The 18846-nt window shown below is 46.1% G+C and overlaps 1 protein-coding gene across 2 annotated transcripts; it reads left to right on the forward strand.

Annotated features, from left to right (window-relative positions):
* Positions 1-17971, forward strand: HIF1AN (hypoxia inducible factor 1 subunit alpha inhibitor). 2 transcript variants are annotated; one of them, XM_521585.6, is made up of 8 exons: positions 1-222; positions 499-749; positions 4718-4866; positions 9026-9171; positions 10026-10132; positions 10601-10664; positions 11223-11333; positions 12178-17971. In XM_521585.6, exons 1-8 carry the CDS (start codon positions 46-48, stop codon positions 12220-12222), a joined length of 1050 nt encoding a protein of 349 aa, XP_521585.4. In that variant the 5' UTR covers positions 1-45; the 3' UTR covers positions 12223-17971. The 2 variants fall into 2 exon arrangements, with proteins under 2 accessions (XP_521585.4, XP_009457360.1); XM_009459085.5 differs by having other exon boundaries at positions 11-282.
* The last annotated feature ends 875 nt before the right edge of the window (positions 17972-18846 follow it).

Raw genomic sequence — 18846 nt, forward strand, 5'->3', positions numbered from 1 at the left:
AGGCGGAGCTTCCGGTTCCGGTGGGGGCCGGCCCTGGCGGCGGAGATGGCGGCGACAGCGGCGGAGGCTGTGGCCTCTGGCTCTGGAGAGCCCCGGGAGGAGGCTGGAGCCCTCGGCCCCGCCTGGGATGAATCCCAGTTGCGCAGTTATTGCTTCCCGACTAGGCCCATTCCGCGTCTGAGTCAGAGCGACCCCCGGGCAGAGGAGCTTATTGAGAATGAGGTGGGGGGCGGGGCCGCGTCTAAAGGGAGAGGAGGAAGGTACCCGGTTGAGAGGTCAGAGGTGAATGGTGAAAGAGATGGGAGACTGGCAGGGCTCTAGACTAGGGCCTATGGGAAGATGGAGAGAAAGGCGAGGAGATACGGAACTTGAGGGGTTCGTGCTGATTAACGGGAGAAATTATTCTGAAGTTGAGAAGTAGTTGGGATCATGGAGGCCAACCCACCGGCTCCTTGGCTTTACTTCATTTGGTGTTTTTCACCTGTTGTTTTCATTTAGGAGCCTGTGGTGCTGACCGACACAAATCTTGTGTATCCTGCCCTGAAATGGGACCTTGAATACCTGCAAGAGAATATTGGCAATGGAGACTTCTCTGTGTACAGTGCCAGCACCCACAAGTTCTTGTACTATGATGAGAAGAAGATGGCCAATTTCCAGAACTTTAAGCCGAGGTCCAACAGGGAAGAAATGAAATTTCATGAGTTCGTTGAGAAACTGCAGGATATACAGCAGCGAGGAGGGGAAGAGAGGTAAATTCCCAAAGCTTAATTTTCTGTTGGATTTAGGGCACTCATTTTTCTTTCCTATACTTGTTTGAAGGTGTGGCAGAATTGGGTCAATTAGAGATTGGCCTCTCCCATCTCTGGATTCCTGTTGAAGGAGTAGTCTGGTCTTCCAGCCTTTAAGGGGTTTGAGTTCTTAGTGGTTCTTGGTGCTACAGCCAGCTAGTTCTGTAGCTTGAGGGATGAGGGAATGATTAAACTTGAGCTATGAATCTCTGGGTTCCCATCTTCTTCCTCATAAAGAGTTAGTTGCCTAGAAGGGTCAGGCAGGTGAATGGAAGGAGTAATATCGTCTGTGTGAAATCAGTGATGAAGCTGAAGGCATAAGCCTTGTTCAAAGTGAGAAGCCAAGGCCGGCGGGGGTGGCTCATGCCTGTAATCCCAGCACTTTGGGAGGCGGAGGCGGGAGGATTGCTTGAGTCCAGGAGTTCAAGACCAGCCTGGGAAACGTGGTGAGAGCTAGTCTCTACAAAATTAAAAACTAAAACAAAAAACCATGGTGAGAGGTCATTACTTGACTCTGCTTGCTTCAGTTTTGGAGTGCAGTTCTAGGGTTGCGAGATATTCCGATTTTCAAGAGAAGTTCAAAATCAGGATTTTTATTTAAAATCTTTTGACTTTAAATGGAGCAACTAAATCAAATTTAAAGAAAAAAAGTTGCAGGGGGCCAAACAAAAATGTTTGTCACTGGATTTAGCTCTGAAAATGCCTGTTTGTAGCCATTGTCCTTAAGTATTGTGATGACTGAGGATAGTTGAACCTGAAAAGTTGTATAGTTTGTTGTGATTCTGCAGTAAAGAAGGTCAGGATTCTCTAGCTTAGGGAAGATCAGATTAAATTTGTTTTTCCTATCACAACAGCAACACAAGACACACAAGACAGTGATTCTTCCTCTCTGCTTTTATTCCTGCTTATGAGGACAGCCTCTTATGTAGGTCCCAGACAGTATTCAGTCCCACACTATAACAACTGCCTCTGGGGAATTGCTTTTGCTGAGTACTTCACGGTGAATGACCCTCTCGCATTTGGTGTCCAACCCTGGGTTTCTCTCTAGTCTCTTGCTTCACTCACTCCTGTTCCTGACTCCTTATCAGCAGTCTGTGGCTAAGTGAATGGATTTGAAATATCTTTTTTTCTTCTTCTTAACACTTAGCAGCTGTCATAATGATGGGATTTTTGACCAGAAGAGTTTCCAAGATATGAACTGTGGTCGATCTGTCCATGATGTCTTAATATATTGGTTCAGTTATCTCATGCATTAATTTTCAAAAATTTAACACAGTATGTGTGTGCACACTGCCATATACACACACCCAACATTGAGAGATTGATTTAAATGATGCTGTTGGAGTGTGTAATTCCATTGAATGAACATATACCCAAGAATAAGCATAAGATATGTGAATCTTGTGGTTCTTCAGTCGCTTGAAGTTTCTTGTGTCCCATAGTGAGAGCATTTTGCATAAGAATGAGTGTAATCTGTACTTTATGGGTGATTAAAGAGTTTTCAAGGAAAATCTTTAATTGTTTGGAAGTTTTACCCTATCAGCTGACTTTAGCACCGACCAGCTTCACCAGTCAGCTTCACTTCAACCTGATTGGACAGGTTGTGGTGACTATGGGGTGAAATGTATTAGGATCCTCTGAGCTATTTTGAGCATTAACCATTCTGGTGTAATCATAATATTGTTTAGATTCATATATGGGGAGTATCACTGACTCTTTCAAAGTTACTTGCATATTTTTTGGGTGAATATATAATTATTATCTTTGGGGAGCGTTGCATTGAGTCTTGAGGATTTCATGTTCCTACAAAGGTAGTGTTTCCAACTCATCAAGATTTCCTATTAAGGCTGGGCATGGTAGCTCACACCTGTAATCTCAGCACTTCGGGAGGCAGATCACCTGAGGTCAGGAGTTCGAGAGCAGCGTGGCTAACATGGTGAAACCCCGTCTCTACTAAAAATACAAAAATTAGCTGGGCATGGTGGCACGTGCCTGTAGTCTCAGCTACTTGGGAGACTGAGGCAGGAGAATTGCTTGAACTCAGGAGGCGGAGGTTGCAGTGAGCCGAGATTGTGCCACTGCACTCCAGCCTGGGTGACAGTGAGACTCCGTCTCAAAAAAAAAAAAAAAAAAAAAAAAGATTTCTGATTAACATTGCCTTAAACATTGTGATTCTAGGCAGTGAGATGAGATGCCTTTGAACCTTTCTTTTTTTTTTTTTTTGAGACAGGGTCTTGCTCTGTCACCCAGGCTGGAGTGCAGTGGCATGATCTCAGCTTACTGCAACCTTCACTTCCCAGGCTCAAGCGATCCTCCCACGTCAGCCTGTCAAGTAGCAGGGACCACAGGCATGTGCTGCCACCACCATGCCCAGCTAATTTTGTGTATTTTTAATAAACTATTTATTTATTTAAATACATAAGGTTTTGCCATGTTGCCCAGGCTGGTCTCGAACTCCTGAGCTTAGGCAATCCACCTCCCTTGGCCTCTCCAAGTGCTGGGATTACAGGCGTGAGACACCGCACCTGGCCTCTTTGAGCCTTTTGAAATAATGATCTCAGGACCAGGACAGAGATGCTTCTGTCTTTTTTTTAGGTTTGCACACTTATTAAATGTCTCTTGTGGGCTTGTTCAAGTGTGTCTGGGTTTTCATATCTCTTAAGTAACTTATGACCTTCCTCAGGTATGTTAGGAGCCTGAGGCCTTTACCTAATAAGCTGTCTTCCTTACTTTAGCTGTAGAAGGCTGCAACAGGATAGGTGGCTGAATCAGTTAAGATAAACTAGGCTTCAAGCCAGAGCTCGGGCTAGAAACAACAGAGGCTTATTTCTCACTTACTACATGTTGATCATGGGTAATGTCATATTCTTTACATCATCTTACTCGCTCTGGCACCCAGATTTCCCCAGCAGCTACTATCTAGAACTTTGGAGTTGCTGTGGCAGAGGAAAAGAGATGTGGTAGTGGTGACTTGTTCTTAAATTACAGTTGGAAACAACACAAGTCGCTTCTGTGGACATTTCCTTGGCCAGAGCAGCGTAAATAAGCAAGCCTGGCTTCAAGGGGATGAAAGAAAACTCCCACACTGAGGGAACCAGCTCTTGGTGAACAGTAATACAGTTTACCACAGTGGTCATCAAGGGCCAACGGAGTTGTCTCAGGCTCTGCGAGTCTCTGGAGTAAGACTGATTCATCATTCTAGGGTCTGTGGATAGGCTTCTAGGAGTCTGAAATTGTGTGAAAGTTCTGGGTGTATGTGCATTTTTATGGGGAACCTCCGTGGATTCTTTTATTTTTATTTATTTATGTATTTATATTTTTTGAGATGGTGTCTTGCTCTTGTCACCCAGGCTGGAGTGCAATGGCACGATCTCAGCTCACTGCAACCTCTGCCTCCCAGGTTCAAGTGATTCTCCTGCCTCAGCCTCCTGAGTAGCTGGGACTTCTTCTCCAGGTTCTTTTTTTTTTTTTAATTTTATTTTTCATCTCACCCTCCTACTCTTTGGATTCTTAAAGGAGTCATTCTGTGACCCAAAAAAGGTTAAGCATCACTTCTTTAAAGAAAAAGTTTGGGGGCCAGATGCACTGTCTCACACCTGTAATCCCAGCACTTTGGGAGGCAGAAGCAGGAGGATTGCTTGAGCCCAAGAGTTTAAGACCAACCTGGACAACATATTGAGACCTTGTTTCTTTAAACAAAACAAAGAAAAACCAGTAAATTAAAAAATTTGGTGTTGAACATAACTCAATGAAGGATAAGTAAGAATTCAGTTGTATGAGAATCCATGTTGGCTAAAATTTGCCTGACTACATCTGTTCTCTGTGGGAGATTCTGGTATGGATTTGGGCTTGGATTTTCAGATGTTGAGAGGCCATGCCAGGGGCTGTGTGTGCATGCACTAATAGGATTTTCTTCTTGGGGAACATAGGTTGTATCTGCAGCAAACGCTCAATGACACTGTGGGCAGGAAGATTGTCATGGACTTCTTGGGTTTTAACTGGAACTGGATTAATAAGCAACAGGGAAAGCGTGGCTGGGGGCAGCTTACCTCTAACCTGCTGCTCATTGGCATGGAAGGTAAGAAATCTTTCAAAAGCAGCATGGCTTGGAGTCATATGAACCTGATTTCTAATCCTGTCTTCACCGCTTATTAGCTCCATGACTTTGAACAAGCCACTTCACTTTCTTAAGCCTCAGCCTACTCAGTTGTAAAAGAAACATAATAGGGGCTGGATGCCGTGGCTCACGCCTGTAATCCCAGCAGTTTGGGAGGCCAAGGTGGGTGGATGATGAGGTCAGGAGATGGAGACCATCCCGGCCAACATCATGAAACCCCGTCTCTACTAAAATACAAAGAAAACAAATCAGCTGGGCATGGTGGTGCGTGCCTGTAGTCCCAGCTACTCGGGAGGCTGAGAGAGGGGAATTGCATGAACCCAGGCGGTGGAGGTTGCAGTGAGCCAAGATCACGCCACTGCACTCCAGCCTGGCAACAGAGCAAGACTCTGTCTCAAAAGAAAGAAAAAGAAACATAATAGGGCCAGGCATGGTAGCTCATACTTGTAATCCCAGCACTTTGGGAGGCCAAGGCAGGAGGATTGCTTGAGGCCAGAAGTTTGAGGCTGCAGTGAACTATGATTGCACCACTGCACTGCAGCCTGGGCAACAGAGTGAGATCCTATCGCTTAAAAAAAGAAAAATGGAAAGAAATGAAACATGATAATGTCTTGTAAGTAGTTGTGAAGTTGTGAAGATTAAATGAAATAATGTATGTCGAGTCTGTTTTTGTTTGTTGTTGTTGTTTTGTTTTTTTGAGACAGAGTCTCACTCTGTTGCCCAGGCTGGAGTGCAGTTGTGTGGTCTCGGCTCACTGCAACCTCCGCCTCCCATGTTCAAGTGATTCTCCTGCTTTAGCTCCCAAATAGCTGGCACTACAGGCGTGTGCCACCATACCCGGCTTATGTCGAGTCTTTAAGCTAGTTTCGTGTATTCTAAAAAGTTCCCTTTTCCCTTCCTCAGCTGTTATGTGAGTGTGTATACTGAGATATTAGGGACCTCTCTGAAATACAGACGTGTGATGCTTAATGTCAGGGATACGTTCTGAGAAATGTGTTGTTAGGTGACTTCATCATTGTGCAAACACCATAGAGTATGGTTACACAAACCTAGATTGTGTAGCCTTCTATATGCCTAGGCTATATGGTGTAGCCTCTGACTAAACCATGTACTACATGGTATTAGCATATTACTGTGCTGAATATTATAGTCAATTCTAACACAATGGTAAGTATTTGTGTATCTAAACATACCTAAATATAGAAAAGGTATAGTAAAAGTACGGTATCAGATACTGCAGGAAAAAGGTGACAAAAGAAAAAAGTATATAAAGGTTAAAAAATGGTAGTTTGGGAATTTTTTTATTGCCAAAAAAAAAAAAAAGATAAAAAACGGTATACCTGTATAGGGCTGCTCCATTATAATCTTACGGGAGCACTATCGTAGATGCAATCTGTTGTCGACTAAAATGTCATCATGTGGCACATGACTGTACCGCTTTTCTCTACTAGATCTGTCTATATTCAGACAATTTTTATCCCTGTGAAAGAGGAAAAACTTATTTTTTTAGTGTAAATTCAACTTTATTATTTTTATTTTTATTTTTATTTTTTTGAGACAGAGTCTCGCTCTGTCGCCCAGGCTGGAGTGCAGTGGCGCGATCTCAGCTCACTACAAGCTCCGCCTCCCAGGTTCACGCCATTCTCCCACCTCAGCCTCCCAAGTAGCTGGGCGCCCGCCACCACACCTGGCTAATTTTTTTTGTACTTTTAGTAGAGATGGGGTTTCACCGTGTTAGCCAGAATGGTCTCGATCTCCTGACCTCATGATCCACCTGCCCCGGCCTCCCAAAGTGCTGGGATTACAGGCGTGAGCCACCGCGCCTGGCAAATTCAACTTTATCTTTTAAATAGATAATACATTCATGGAGTTCAAATTCAAAAGGTGTAAATAGGTACATAGTGATAACCACCCCTGTCTCTTAGCCTCCCAATTTCCTCCCTGGAGGTACTGCATATTATTAGTTGCTTGTGTTTTCTGCTAGAGAAATTTATGCATACACTAATAAATATGTGAATGTGTTTTTTTGTTTTTTTGTTTTTTTTCTTTTGAATGAAAGGAGAGGCCCTTAAACTCCACTCAGGAGAATGAGAGCTTTTTATGAGGCAGGGTCATTGTCTCATTCTTATTTTTATTTCTCGCAGTAGCTCAATGCCAGGCCCATGGTAGGTACTTAGTAAATGGTGAATAACCTGGGTTGAACAAGGAAACAGAGAAGTTATTTATTGTCATTCACCACTTAGCTCCTTGGTTTCTTCTTGTTTGATTGTCTGTTCTTCAGATTTGGATCCTTTGCTGCTGGTACTAATAAAGATTTCCAGCCATGTGGCTTGTGAATTGACACCACCTGCCTCTGTTTTTGTTTTTGTTTTTTATTGAGACAGTGTCTCACTCTGTCACCCATGCTGGTGTGCAGTGGCATGATAGGGCTCACTGCAGCCTTGACCTCCCAGTCTCAAACGATCCTCCCACCTCAGCCTTCCAAGTAGCTAGGACTACAGGCGTAAGCCACCATGCTTGGCTAATTTTTAAAGTATTTTTCTGTAGAGATGGGGGTCTCCCTATGTTGTCCGGACTGGTCTCGAACTCCTGGCCCCCTCTCACCTTGGCCCCCTAAGTGATCCTCTCACCTTGGCCCCCTAAAGTGTTGGGATTACAGATGTGAGCCACTGTGGCTGGTCTTACCTGCCCCTTTGAAATCAACTCTTGGTTGACTTGCCAAGAAAGAGCCAGTTCTGGTTTACTTGACTCTTTTTTTTGAGACAGAGTCTCGCTCTGTCGTCCAGACTGGAGTGCAGTGGCGTGATCTCAGCTCACTGCAAGCTCTGCCTTCTGGTTCACACCATTCTTCTGCCTCAGCGTCCCAAGTAGCTGGGACTATAGGCGCCCGCCACCATGCCCGGCTAATTTTTTTATAGTTATAGTAGAGACGGGGTTTCACCGTGTTAGCCAGGATGGTCTCGATCTCCTGACCTCATGATCCGCCCGCCTCGGCCTCCCAAAGTGTTGGCATTACAGGCATGAGCCGCTGCGCCCGGCAGTTTACTTGACTCTTATGTCTTTCTGTTGCCTGCGTTTCCTGTGGTAGGGTGCATGGAAGTGGATCCCTCAGGTAGAGATGAGAGAGCAAGTCTCCTTTGAGGATGCACGTGGACTCTCATTACTTAAGAAAGCATCTGTCTTGGCATACCCAGACAGAGCTGGGGAAGATTGTCTAAATTCCATGCCTTGCAAAAGTGTGTGTTCAACTCATGGACTGTGCAAAGGCCAAAGAACAGACGTGGTCCTAGTTAGAAAGGAGTAGATGGAACATACACTAGGGCACAACTAATTCAAGGTGGCATTTAAAATAATGTGCCATATTTAAATTATACAACACTCTCTTCAGTCATCTGTTATTCTTTCCTCCAATGAAAATCACTTGCACCAGTGAGCCCCAATGTTGCTTTAAGAAGTGTTGTCTTGGCTAGATGTGGTGGCTCACGCCTGTAATGCTAACACTTTGGGAGGCTGAGGTGGACAGGTCACTTGAGCCCAGAAGTTGGAGACCAGCCTGGGCAACGTGGTGAAACCCCATCTCTTAAAAAAACATGTATTGCGTTCGTTAGGTGTATTGAAGTGGGAGGAAAGGTTGAGAATCTTTGAGTTCCACAGAGCTACCCAAAATAAATACAGAACTACATAATCATACAACTTAGAATGACTGGTTAACTCCTCATGTATATGTTGTTGATACCAGTCATTTCTGTTTTGCTTCCCTTGAATTCCTGCCGTAGTCAAGAAGAGTACACGGTATACACAGTTGATTACCCTACCTGATTTTTGAGGATCATTTTGATGTGCTGTTGCTTCCAGTAAGGGCAGCAGCCTTTATTTAGGGAAGTTGACTTAGCTAATAGTGGACCCTTAACCAGTGATGTTTGCTAGAGTTATTACCATACAAGCTTAACACCTAATTTTCTGAGAGTTGTAATTGGAATTTCCCTGATTCTGCCTAAATTTTGATTTGGAACTTTTAGCTGGGAGGGCAGGCTGGGTTTCTCTTTAGCACTGGGTCCTATATTCCAGCTTGTGCAATAGAACCACTGCTCTGCATAAGAAAATGCCTTTCTTCTTACAGGAAATGTGACACCTGCTCACTATGATGAGCAGCAGAACTTTTTTGCTCAGATAAAAGGTTACAAACGATGCATCTTATTCCCTCCGGATCAGTTCGAGTGCCTCTACCCATACCCTGTTCATCACCCATGTGACAGACAGAGCCAGGTGAGCTTGTGTGGTCTGAGAAGGGTATAGAACTCTAGATTCTAGTAATGCCTAGGCTGGAATGTCTTTCCCCTTCCCCGTAGTGATATGCCAGGTTCGGATTACAGGCTGTTCTTGCCTTAACACACCAAGAGGGTAATTTCATTGTAGCTCACATATTCCAGGCTCCCTGGAGTGGCCACCAGATGTTTGTAAGTATAACTAGCCCCACAGAGCTAATTCTCAGGACAGACACTGTCATTGATGCTGATGGACTCTGGTTACTCTGTTTGATTGGCTTATAAGTTTATGGAACAAAATGTGTATGTCTCCATTGGATTTAATCATTGTTTGCTTTTGTCATGGATGCTATTTCTTTTTGATAAGAAGGGTGAATAAAACTGAGCTATGTTATTTAATGTATTTCCTGGATCTAAGTGAGGTATGTGGTTAACTGTGGCCAGCCAAAGATATCCTTTCCTTTCTTCAGAAAGCTGTCTAGCTACTTCATGTGGGAGTCTTTGCTGGTTAGAATATGTTTTTGGGAAAAGTTTCTGAAGGTTTAGGTGGAGGATAATTCCTAATTCCTCATATCCTCAGCTGTGGAGTAGGTCGTCTGACCTCAGGAGCACTGAAGCCTAGGATTCTTTTATCACTTAACATTCAAATGTGGACTGTCTTATATTGTTCTCTCTCAGGGTTTAATGTGCATTATATCTTCTGCTGGATATAAATTCCAAAGACTTTTTTTAAGGCATCGTTTTTTTGGTTTTTTTTGTTTGTTTGTTTTTACTGCCAAACTGGCATATAGTAGTTTTACTGGTGAAGATTTGGTGATTGACTGATATTTTTTTTCTTTCTCTTGAACCTCTTAGGTGGACTTTGACAATCCCGACTACGAGAGGTTCCCTAATTTCCAAAATGTGGTTGGTTACGAAACAGTGGTTGGCCCTGGTGATGTTCTTTACATCCCAATGTACTGGTGAGAAGGGGGCTAGGGCTGGGGGCTTTTTGGGAGCTTTCTTTTCCATTCCCCGGAAAGCCTTGTCTGTGTCGCTTCTGAGTTATGGCATGATTGGTTTTATGTGGTCTATAGGAAGGTTGGCATATCCAGACATGAGCGTACTGAACCTGTGGGGGATAGTGGGGGGAATGATAGCCCTGTCTCTAGGACAGGATGACAGTTCTTCAAGTCCAAAGAGATTCCGGAGGCTTGAGCCTAGAAAAACTGTTCTTGGCTCTTTGGTATTTAGAGACTGAACACCAGTACCTCTAACCCCCAAGTGTGTGTTTTTTTCACAGGATGAGTGTAAAGATATTGTCTTCACTATTTTCTGTAACTGGACTCCACCTAGTTTTTCAGCCCAACCCTGCCGCCCCCCCGCACTTCGCCCCTCCACCCCCGCCAAAAGTATCAGTAGTAAACAGGAGCCTGTTTGTTTTCTTGCAGGTGGCATCACATAGAGTCATTACTAAATGGGGGGATTACCATCACTGTGAACTTCTGGTATAAGGTGAATATGGTTTGCTTTTTTTGTTTTTTCCAGATGGAACTGGCTCTTGGGTGAGGTAGGTATAATAAATGATTTTGGATGGGATGGTTGACTATCCCTGGAAGTGATTGTCAGGTGTCTGGGGAGATGAAAGGGACAGGATTGAGTTGGGTTTCTTTTTTTTAAATATATTTTTTGAGACAGAGTCTTGCTCTATTCCCCAGGCTGGAGTGCAGTGGCGTGATCTCGGCTCACTGCAACTTCTGCCTCCTGGGTTCAAGTGATTCTCCTGCCTCAGCCTCCCGAGTAGTTGGGATTATAGGCACACACCACCATGCCTGGCTAATTTTTGTATTTTTAGTAGAGATGGGGTTTCACCATGTTGGCCAGGCTGGTCTCAAACTCCTGACCTCAAGTGATCCACCTGCCTCGGCCTCCCAAAGTGCTGGGATTACAGGCCTGTGCCACCGTGCCCGGCAAGAATTGGGTTTCTTAGAAGGGAGGATGGTACTAAGAACAGTAGAGTGACACTGACGCCTGCTGCTAAAGGCATTTCCTGAGCTACTGCTTCCTTTGTAGGGGGCTCCCACCCCTAAGAGAATTGAATATCCTCTCAAAGCTCATCAGAAAGTGGCCATAATGAGAAACATTGAGAAGATGCTTGGAGAGGCCTTGGGGAACCCACAAGAGGTAGGTGACTGCCCCAAGGTGGCTCATTGGGTGGGTTGACCAAGGAAAGTCAGGATCAGAGCGACATTCTTTACAGCTTCTGTGTTTCAGTATCTGGTGTCCTCTCTCTCCATAGAGGTTATGGGTATGTTCAGAAAAATTCTTGTTTTCTGGTGATAGCTGGGCTTGACTGGCAGATCAATTATAATTAGTTCCATGCTAGTAGTAATGTTCCCCATGGGTATTATGTACCATCTGGGGACCCCCTGAGGGGATTCTTCTGGAACAGGAAGCGAGCACTAACACATCTCCTTGCACTTTCCCAGCTGTGCCAGGGCTGCTGTAGGTAATGTTGAGAGACCTGCTTCCCATGCAGGTGTGCCAGTGGCGCATTGGGTAAATGGGGGAGGTTTGTATTTGTAGGGTTCTTGCTTGCCTCTTGGAGGTAACCTCAGCATCCACAGACACCTGTGGTGTTGGGAGATAGCATCAGCCCCAGTTGCAGGTGATCATTTTTTGAGGATATGGAGGCAGTTAACATTCTGGAGAAACATGCAGACACTCTTGGGTGTTCGGGGATTATTAGCTTCTCTGACCATGTCTGTCCGTTTGGGGCAGATTACGGTAAGAGACAGGGTGTTGTGCGAGAGAAGAATAATAGTACAAGATGGACCCCTGAGGGAAAGGCTATGTCCCAGAATACTGGGTTGACCTTCAGGAAGATAGGTGATTAGAGGATTCACAAGATTGTATGAAAACATTGTCTCTGTCCTTGGCTGGACATCTGATGTCTCCAGACACACCCTGTCCAATTCCAGGGCCAGGGAACAGCCAGTTCTGATTGGCTCCTCATGTTTCTTTACAGGTGGGGCCCTTGTTGAACACAATGATCAAGGGCCGATACAACTAGCCTGCCAGGGGTCAAGGCCTCCTGCCAGGTGACTGCTATCCCGTCCACACCGCTTCATTGATGAGGACAGGAGACTCCAAGCGCTAGTATTGCACGCTGCACTTAATGGACTGGACTCTTGCCATGGCCCAGGAGGCAGGTGTTCGGAGCGAGGCAGGGCAGTTGGCACTCCACTCCTATTTGGAGGGACTTCATACCCTGCCTCTTGTGCCCCAGCACCTTCTCTCTCTGCCCCCCGCCTAAAGTCCTGCATTCAGTGTGTGGAGTCCCAGCTTTTGGTTGTCATCATGTCTGTGTGTATGTTAGTCTGTCAACTTTGGAATGTGTGCGTGTGTGTGCATGCACACGCATGTATGTATCTGTTCCCTGTTCCTTCTGGGTCAGGCTGTCACTTCCGGCTCTCAGCCCTATCTCCTGCAACCTCAGTGCCTCAGCCTGAGAGAGAGATGAGATGCTCTTGGACTCCCCACTGCATCTGGGCTGCAGGGCCAGAGCTAGTCTGACCATTAGGTCAGTCTGCCTCCTGACAGTTTTTGCGTAGTCAAGCTCTAGGCGGTATGGGAATGGCTACCGGGAGTCTAATGGGGTGAAAGAGAGGGGAGCCTTGCCTTTGAGAGCCTATATAGCCTTCCTGTGAGAGAGGATTAGATAGGGTTCCAACTGGGCCTACAAGCTCAAGCCATACGTAAAAGGACCTTGGGACATAAGAACCAATGATTGTGCATAAGTTCCAAATTAGAGACACATACAGTTTCTCTCTTTCAGCACCAGCTCTTGCCCCTATGCTGGGTACCAAGGGAGTTCTCCTAGCTGTGGCTTCTCTAGGTTCTAGGGGTGCAAGCCTCTGTGTGTGTGTGTGTGTGTGTGTGTGTCTGTGTGTGCGTATCCACACTAGGGGTGCAAGCCTGTGTGTGTGTGTGTGTGTGTATCCACACTGGCCAGCCTCCCTACTTACCAAGGTTCTCCACTGCTTACCTTTTCCAGTGGGACAGTACAGTGTGAGCCCCTGGGAAGTACTGCCTGACCTATCCTAAGCTTTTACACTTGGATTTTAGCCATCATATGTTGGCCGGGTCTCACTGCAGCCTGCCCGAGGCTAACTGGCTAGAGCCTCCAGGCCCTATGATGCTCCCTGCCCAGGCCATATCCTTTATTCCTGCTGAGCTTCCTGGCTGAATAGATGAAATGGGGTCAAGCCCAGGCAGCTCATTCACTACCTGTGATCCACCTCAGGGCACGGGCAAACACATAGGCTTGCGTCTTAAAGCCAGCTCCTCTGCCAGACCCCGTTGTAATGTGCCACAACACCCTCAATAGTCAGGGCAACTGGTAGAGCATGGAAGTTGAATTTCCTTTTCTGTTAGGAGCTACTCATGGGAACCCCTCTCAGGGCTGCAGCTTACAGGTGGGCAGCTGTGATTGCACAACTTGAAGGGCCATCATTCACCTCTATTCAGTGGGAGTGGGGTCCCTGGGATTGGGCAATGTGGTGGCCCTGTGTCTCCTCACCTCTGCTCCTGTCTTCATCACCTTCTCTCTGGAAGGGAAGAGGAGTTGGAAGGTCTCTGGTTTTCTTTTCTTTCTTTTTTTTTTTGCCAAAGGTTTATTTCCAGCATCTGAGCTCTGGCTGTCACCCCCGAAGCTCAGTTATAGTGCACTGATGAACTGAGAGGATGCGTGTGGATGTGTGTGCATGCCTGAGTGCGTTTTTTGGGGAGGGGTGTTTATTTTTAGTACCCCATTCAGGGGTTCTCTGATGCAGTGTGGATGTGAAGACATGGTACCTTCTCAAGTGTAGCTCTTTCAAATATAGTCAATGCTGGGAAATGTGATTGCAGTGATCTCTATCTCTCCACTTCTTTTGGGAAAGAGGAGCACAGGAGCGGAGGAAAAACTTGGCCACAGTCACACTTGGAAAGATAGTAGATTATTTTCGTTCTCCTCAGCAGGTCTGCTGTATTCCTCGCTCAGCGCTCAAAGATGTGGGTGATGTGTCAAGGAGGCATGCACTCAGCTGGTCCTTGCTGAGTTATTTGCTGACACAGGTCTCACTAAGGTGGCTGAGGGGTGGGAGGGAGAAGGCTAATCTTGGAACCTTCACAGGATTGGCCTTGATCCTTGGGTAACACAAGAGTGATTCCTGATTTTTAGACACCTAATATGTGCCTAGTGCTTTTCTCTTTGTTCCTCACTATCCTGCAAGGTAGGTATTCTCACTTACAGATGAATAAATGGGCTCAGAGAGATTAGGTGATTAGTGACAATCAGTTGTAACTTAGCACTGTTTGGCTGCAAACCCCTTGCTCCTTCCTTTCCACCAAACTATGTTGATTTTCCTTCCTTACCTCCCTCCTTGTACCACAGGTTCTGTCCTCAAGATATCACCCCACTGGGCAGTATCTGAAGGCAGACCCAGCCCAAGATGGTGCAGAATATACAGCTCAGGGTGAAAGTTCTTCTGGGCTCCTGCTAACAACGTCTTGGAAAAACTGCCTGGGAAGCCATATTATGAATTAGTGCTAGAAGAAGCTGTGGGGGGAACTGAGTTCTATGTCTAATTGCATTACTTATGTGTCCTTGAATAGGACCCATAACTCCTCCCGGCATGCTTTTGCATCTATAGAACTGAAGCTGTAGTTCTAGATGGCACTAAGGGTCTTGGTTCATATTCAGCTGCTGCTTCCCCCCAAGGAAAAGATGAGGTTTTTCCCCTTCGATTACCTTTTGAGGGATGTTTAGGCTCAAATTCTGCTTGCCACAGAGGAAACATTTCTGCTGTAGTTGTTTACCTCCATCCTAGCTGGCAGTGTGGGACACACAGCAAGTGAAGGTGGGGGTTTGGGCCTGTATAGAGGTCAGCTACGCTGCAGGCTCATCTATTCACACCAGCAGGTACAGAGAAAACTAGTGTTTTGTAAAATCAAATATTTGTTGGGGGTTGGAGTTCTGGGGTTGGAGGAGGGGCTGTTCTGGGCATCAGTTGAGCAGATGCCCAGGATGCCTGGGGGAGACCAGCTTCCCCTACAAATCAGAGCTCTAAATTACAAGGTTTTTACCAACGTGAACAGTTGGGGGAAGTCGTCTGCTCTCATTTGCGTAATGGTTTTTGTCACTGGTGATTAGACACAGGATGAAGGAAAAGAAATTTGACAATTAGGAATGAGCGATCATTAATCTGAATCTGTTAGGAGACAGAGAGGGGAAGGATCCTTATCAGTGGGCCAGCCCAGTATGGGGAGACACTCCCTCCCTCTGCCCCCAGAGACTCCTGGGCTACATCCTCTTTCAGTATTGCCACAAGTGGGCAGAGCTTGTATTTCTTAACAAAGACTAGGGACCCAGTTGCCAGCCTGAGATGGATATAGGAACAGACATCTTTGGGCATGAGCCAGCAAAGATAGAAATAGATGAGTGTCAGGTACAAGCTATAAGGCAAAGAATAACAGTGGAAAAGTTTTGACATGTGTTTGCCATTTGTGGAAAACGTTTTTGTAATAGTCAACACCCCTGATAGCCCACCTGTGACAAGTACTTGTTACATTCCAGCACTGTAGGGCGTGAGGAAAATCTGGTCCTTATCAAATCCCAGGAGCTTCTGCTTAGTTGGGGAAGAAATTACATGAAGCAACCAGAGGTTATAAGGCCACACATGTATGTCGTGCACCCCGTGTGGACAAGATTAGGGACTGTTGAGAGAGGAGGAAACCAGTAGAGAGCAAAGCTCTACCCAGGCTCCTTGTAAGCCTCTGGGCTCCCCCGAGAGGGCCTCACTACTCTACGCTTCCTAGCAACGTTGATGTCCCCACAACCCCACATCAGTGCAGCTGTGGCTGTGTGGAGGGGCTCTGAGGCCTCTGAGGCCAGATGTGTAAACAGGGCTGAGGTTCAGTAATAGGATGAGTCTTAAGGTGTGGAGCAGCCCACCTTGGCTCTTCCCATGTCTCTGTGTTACTTCTCATATTCTGCTGTCCTTTCAAACTTCAAGGACAGTATTAATTTATACTAGTATTTCTTCCTCAGTTTTGTGACTTGAATGCAGTGAGTGCCTTAGATGAGAGGATCCCTCAAGGTTGAAGGAATGCGGGTTGGTGGTTCTCTCTTTCAGAATGGGAACTTCCCAAAAATGGGGCTGCGTCTCGCCTCTCAGCAGGTTCCCTACCTCTGGGTCTTCCACCCTTCAAAATCTGGTACAGAATTTAGCAGGGGCTACAGGGAATGACCCTCAGGGACCAGTTTCACCCAGATAGGGTAGATGATGAGGTATGCCTAGAAGTAGCTCAGGGCTCCAGAGTCTGGCCTTTCAGCTGGTATCTTACTCCCCTTTGAGACCTTCAGCTGCTTGTCTTCCACTGCCTGCATACTTCTCTGATGTCTTCTCAAACTGTTGGCTCTAAAGGGATGTTCCAGCCTCCCTCTCCAGAGCTGCCTGCAGTTTCCCTTATTCAGCTGTCTCCTGCCTAGTCTCTCCAGCGGCCTCCTTACCAAGACCCTTTTTCCTAAACAGTTGTCCTTCCCTCAGAAACTCCATGGCTGCAAGTGTTGAATAGACTTGTCTTTAGGATCCCTCTCTCTGGTCATCCCTGATCATCTTAGGGCCGTCTCCCTTTTCTGATTTTTGACAGCTCTGTTTATTTTGCCCATGGCTAGTCCTCTTGTTTTGTGTCTGCTGTGTGTTCTTGCCCTTCCATTGTCAGTTCTGTGCATCCTGGTTCAGCTTGTCTCACTGTGGTAGCCCCTTCTGCTTGTCTTCAGCCATCTTGGTTTAATCCTCATAGGTCATGGATGAATGGAGCCTTGCTGAGCACTTTGAGGGCATTTCTGTTGGGCACAACCTCAGAAACGGGAAGTCTTGAGGCCTGGGGGCGTGTGGTCAGTGAGGCCTCCAGAGGTGGGTTAGGGGTGGGCACCTACAAGGGCCAGTTGAGGGGAGAGGTGCAGGGGTTGCTGAGGAGACTTTCTGAGAATGGTGTCAGGCCCGGGAAGCTGGTGCGGAAGAACTGAGCTGTCAGAAGGAGATACCAATATCCCCTTTGCAGAGTGGTGATGGGCATCAAACATGACGTGGAACATGTCCCCTTCATGGAGAGTTTCCATCTAAATGCATCTGTGTGCCTTAGGGACCAGTAGTTCAGGGGTGGTGGACTTTTTTGAGTGTCTCCTAATTTCTCTGAGGTGTCTTTGGCTCTGTGTCACCAAATGTGCCTGACCTCTGCATCCCAGTGGTTGCTGAAAGGGAAACAGTATATTGCGTAGTCAGATATCAGGAGTAGAGATCTTAATGAGAAAGGCCCTGGCAGCTGGAGAGATGAGAGGACCTAGTGGTCAGCTTATACCCAGACTATCTCTTCACTCCTCCAAGAGTTTGAGTCCCATAGCTGATTAAAGAATTTACATATGGGCTCCCCCCTGCTTTCCCACTTAAAATCTATTCTCATATTTTGGGAAGGAGCATATGTCCTTTAACTTTCAATGGTAAACAATCTAGGATAGTGTTTAAAGGCATGGATTTTGGAGTCACATATAGTTGGTTTGAATTTCTAGCTTCACTACTTACCAGCTGGGTTTGACCTTGGTTGATTTACTTAACCTCTCTGAGCCTCAGTTTCCTCAACTATAATAACATGGGTGGAGGGAGGCATGTTGAAAATATCTACCTCAGGGTTGTTGGAATAACTGAAACAATGTTTGTAAAGCTTTAGCACAGTGCCTGGCAAGCACTTAATAAATGGCTGTGGTGGTGGTGGTTGTATTTATTATGTGATTTATTCAGAAACTTGGTTTCAGTGATCTCTAAACAGATTTCCAGTGGTTCTTTCTCTCTCAAGAAAAGCATAGGGAAAAACGAGAAACACCTTGGATAAACCATATTGAGTTGAGGGTAGACAGAAGAGTCTAGTACCTAAACTCACCCTAGAGGAAGAGAAACAGGAAGTGTCTTATGCCTCTTCTGCCTGGGCAGCCAGACTTTACTTCTGTACTACCAGCCCAGGGCCTTGGGTGAGAAGGTTTCAGGTCTGAGCTCCCCTTGCACTGTGTGAGAGGCCGTGGAGCCGAATGAGCCCTTATTACACCTGGAGAAGCTGTTGTCTCCTCACACCATGAAATGCAATAGCAGTCAAATCAGGCCCCTCTTGATTCAATTTTAGTCCATGCCTTTCCATGTATTTAAATTATATAAGTGTTGGCCAGGTGTGGTGGCTCATGCCTGTAATCCCAGCACTTCGGGAGGCTGAGGCAGGAGGATCACTTGAGCCCAGGAGTTCGAACCAACCTGGGCAGCATAGTGAGACCCCTTCTCTTAATAATTTTTTTTGAAAATAATTTTTAAAAAATTACAAATATGGACCAGACACCTGGGAGGATTACCTCACGCCTGTAATCCCAGCACTTTGGGAGGCTGAGGTGGGTGGATCACCTGAGGTCAGGAGTTTGAGACTATCCTGGCCAACATGGTGAAACCCTGTCTCTACTAAAAATACAAAAATTAGCCAGATGTAGTGGTGGGTACCTGTAATCCCAGCTACTCAGGAGGCTGAGACAGGAGAATCACTTGAACCTGGGAGGCGGAGGTTGCAGTGAGCTGAGATCACGTCATTGCACTCCAGCCTGGGTGACTACAGTGAG

This window comes from Pan troglodytes, chromosome 8, assembly GCF_028858775.2.
Source record: "Pan troglodytes isolate AG18354 chromosome 8, NHGRI_mPanTro3-v2.0_pri, whole genome shotgun sequence".
NCBI lineage: Eukaryota > Metazoa > Chordata > Mammalia > Primates > Hominidae > Pan > Pan troglodytes.

What these genes read in the sequence shown, in the direction of transcription:
- HIF1AN (XM_009459085.5), top strand. Translation starts at nt 46, where the DNA reads ATGGCGGCGACAGCGGCGGAGGCTGTGGCCTCTGGCTCTGGAGAGCCC. An exon ending in CAGCGAGGAGGGGAAGAGAG is followed by an intron (nt 750 to 4,717) that starts GTAAATTCCCAA and finishes TGGGGAACATAG; the next exon opens with GTTGTATCTGCAGCAAACGC. An exon ending in CATGTGACAGACAGAGCCAG is followed by an intron (nt 9,172 to 10,025) that starts GTGAGCTTGTGT and finishes TGAACCTCTTAG; the next exon opens with GTGGACTTTGACAATCCCGA.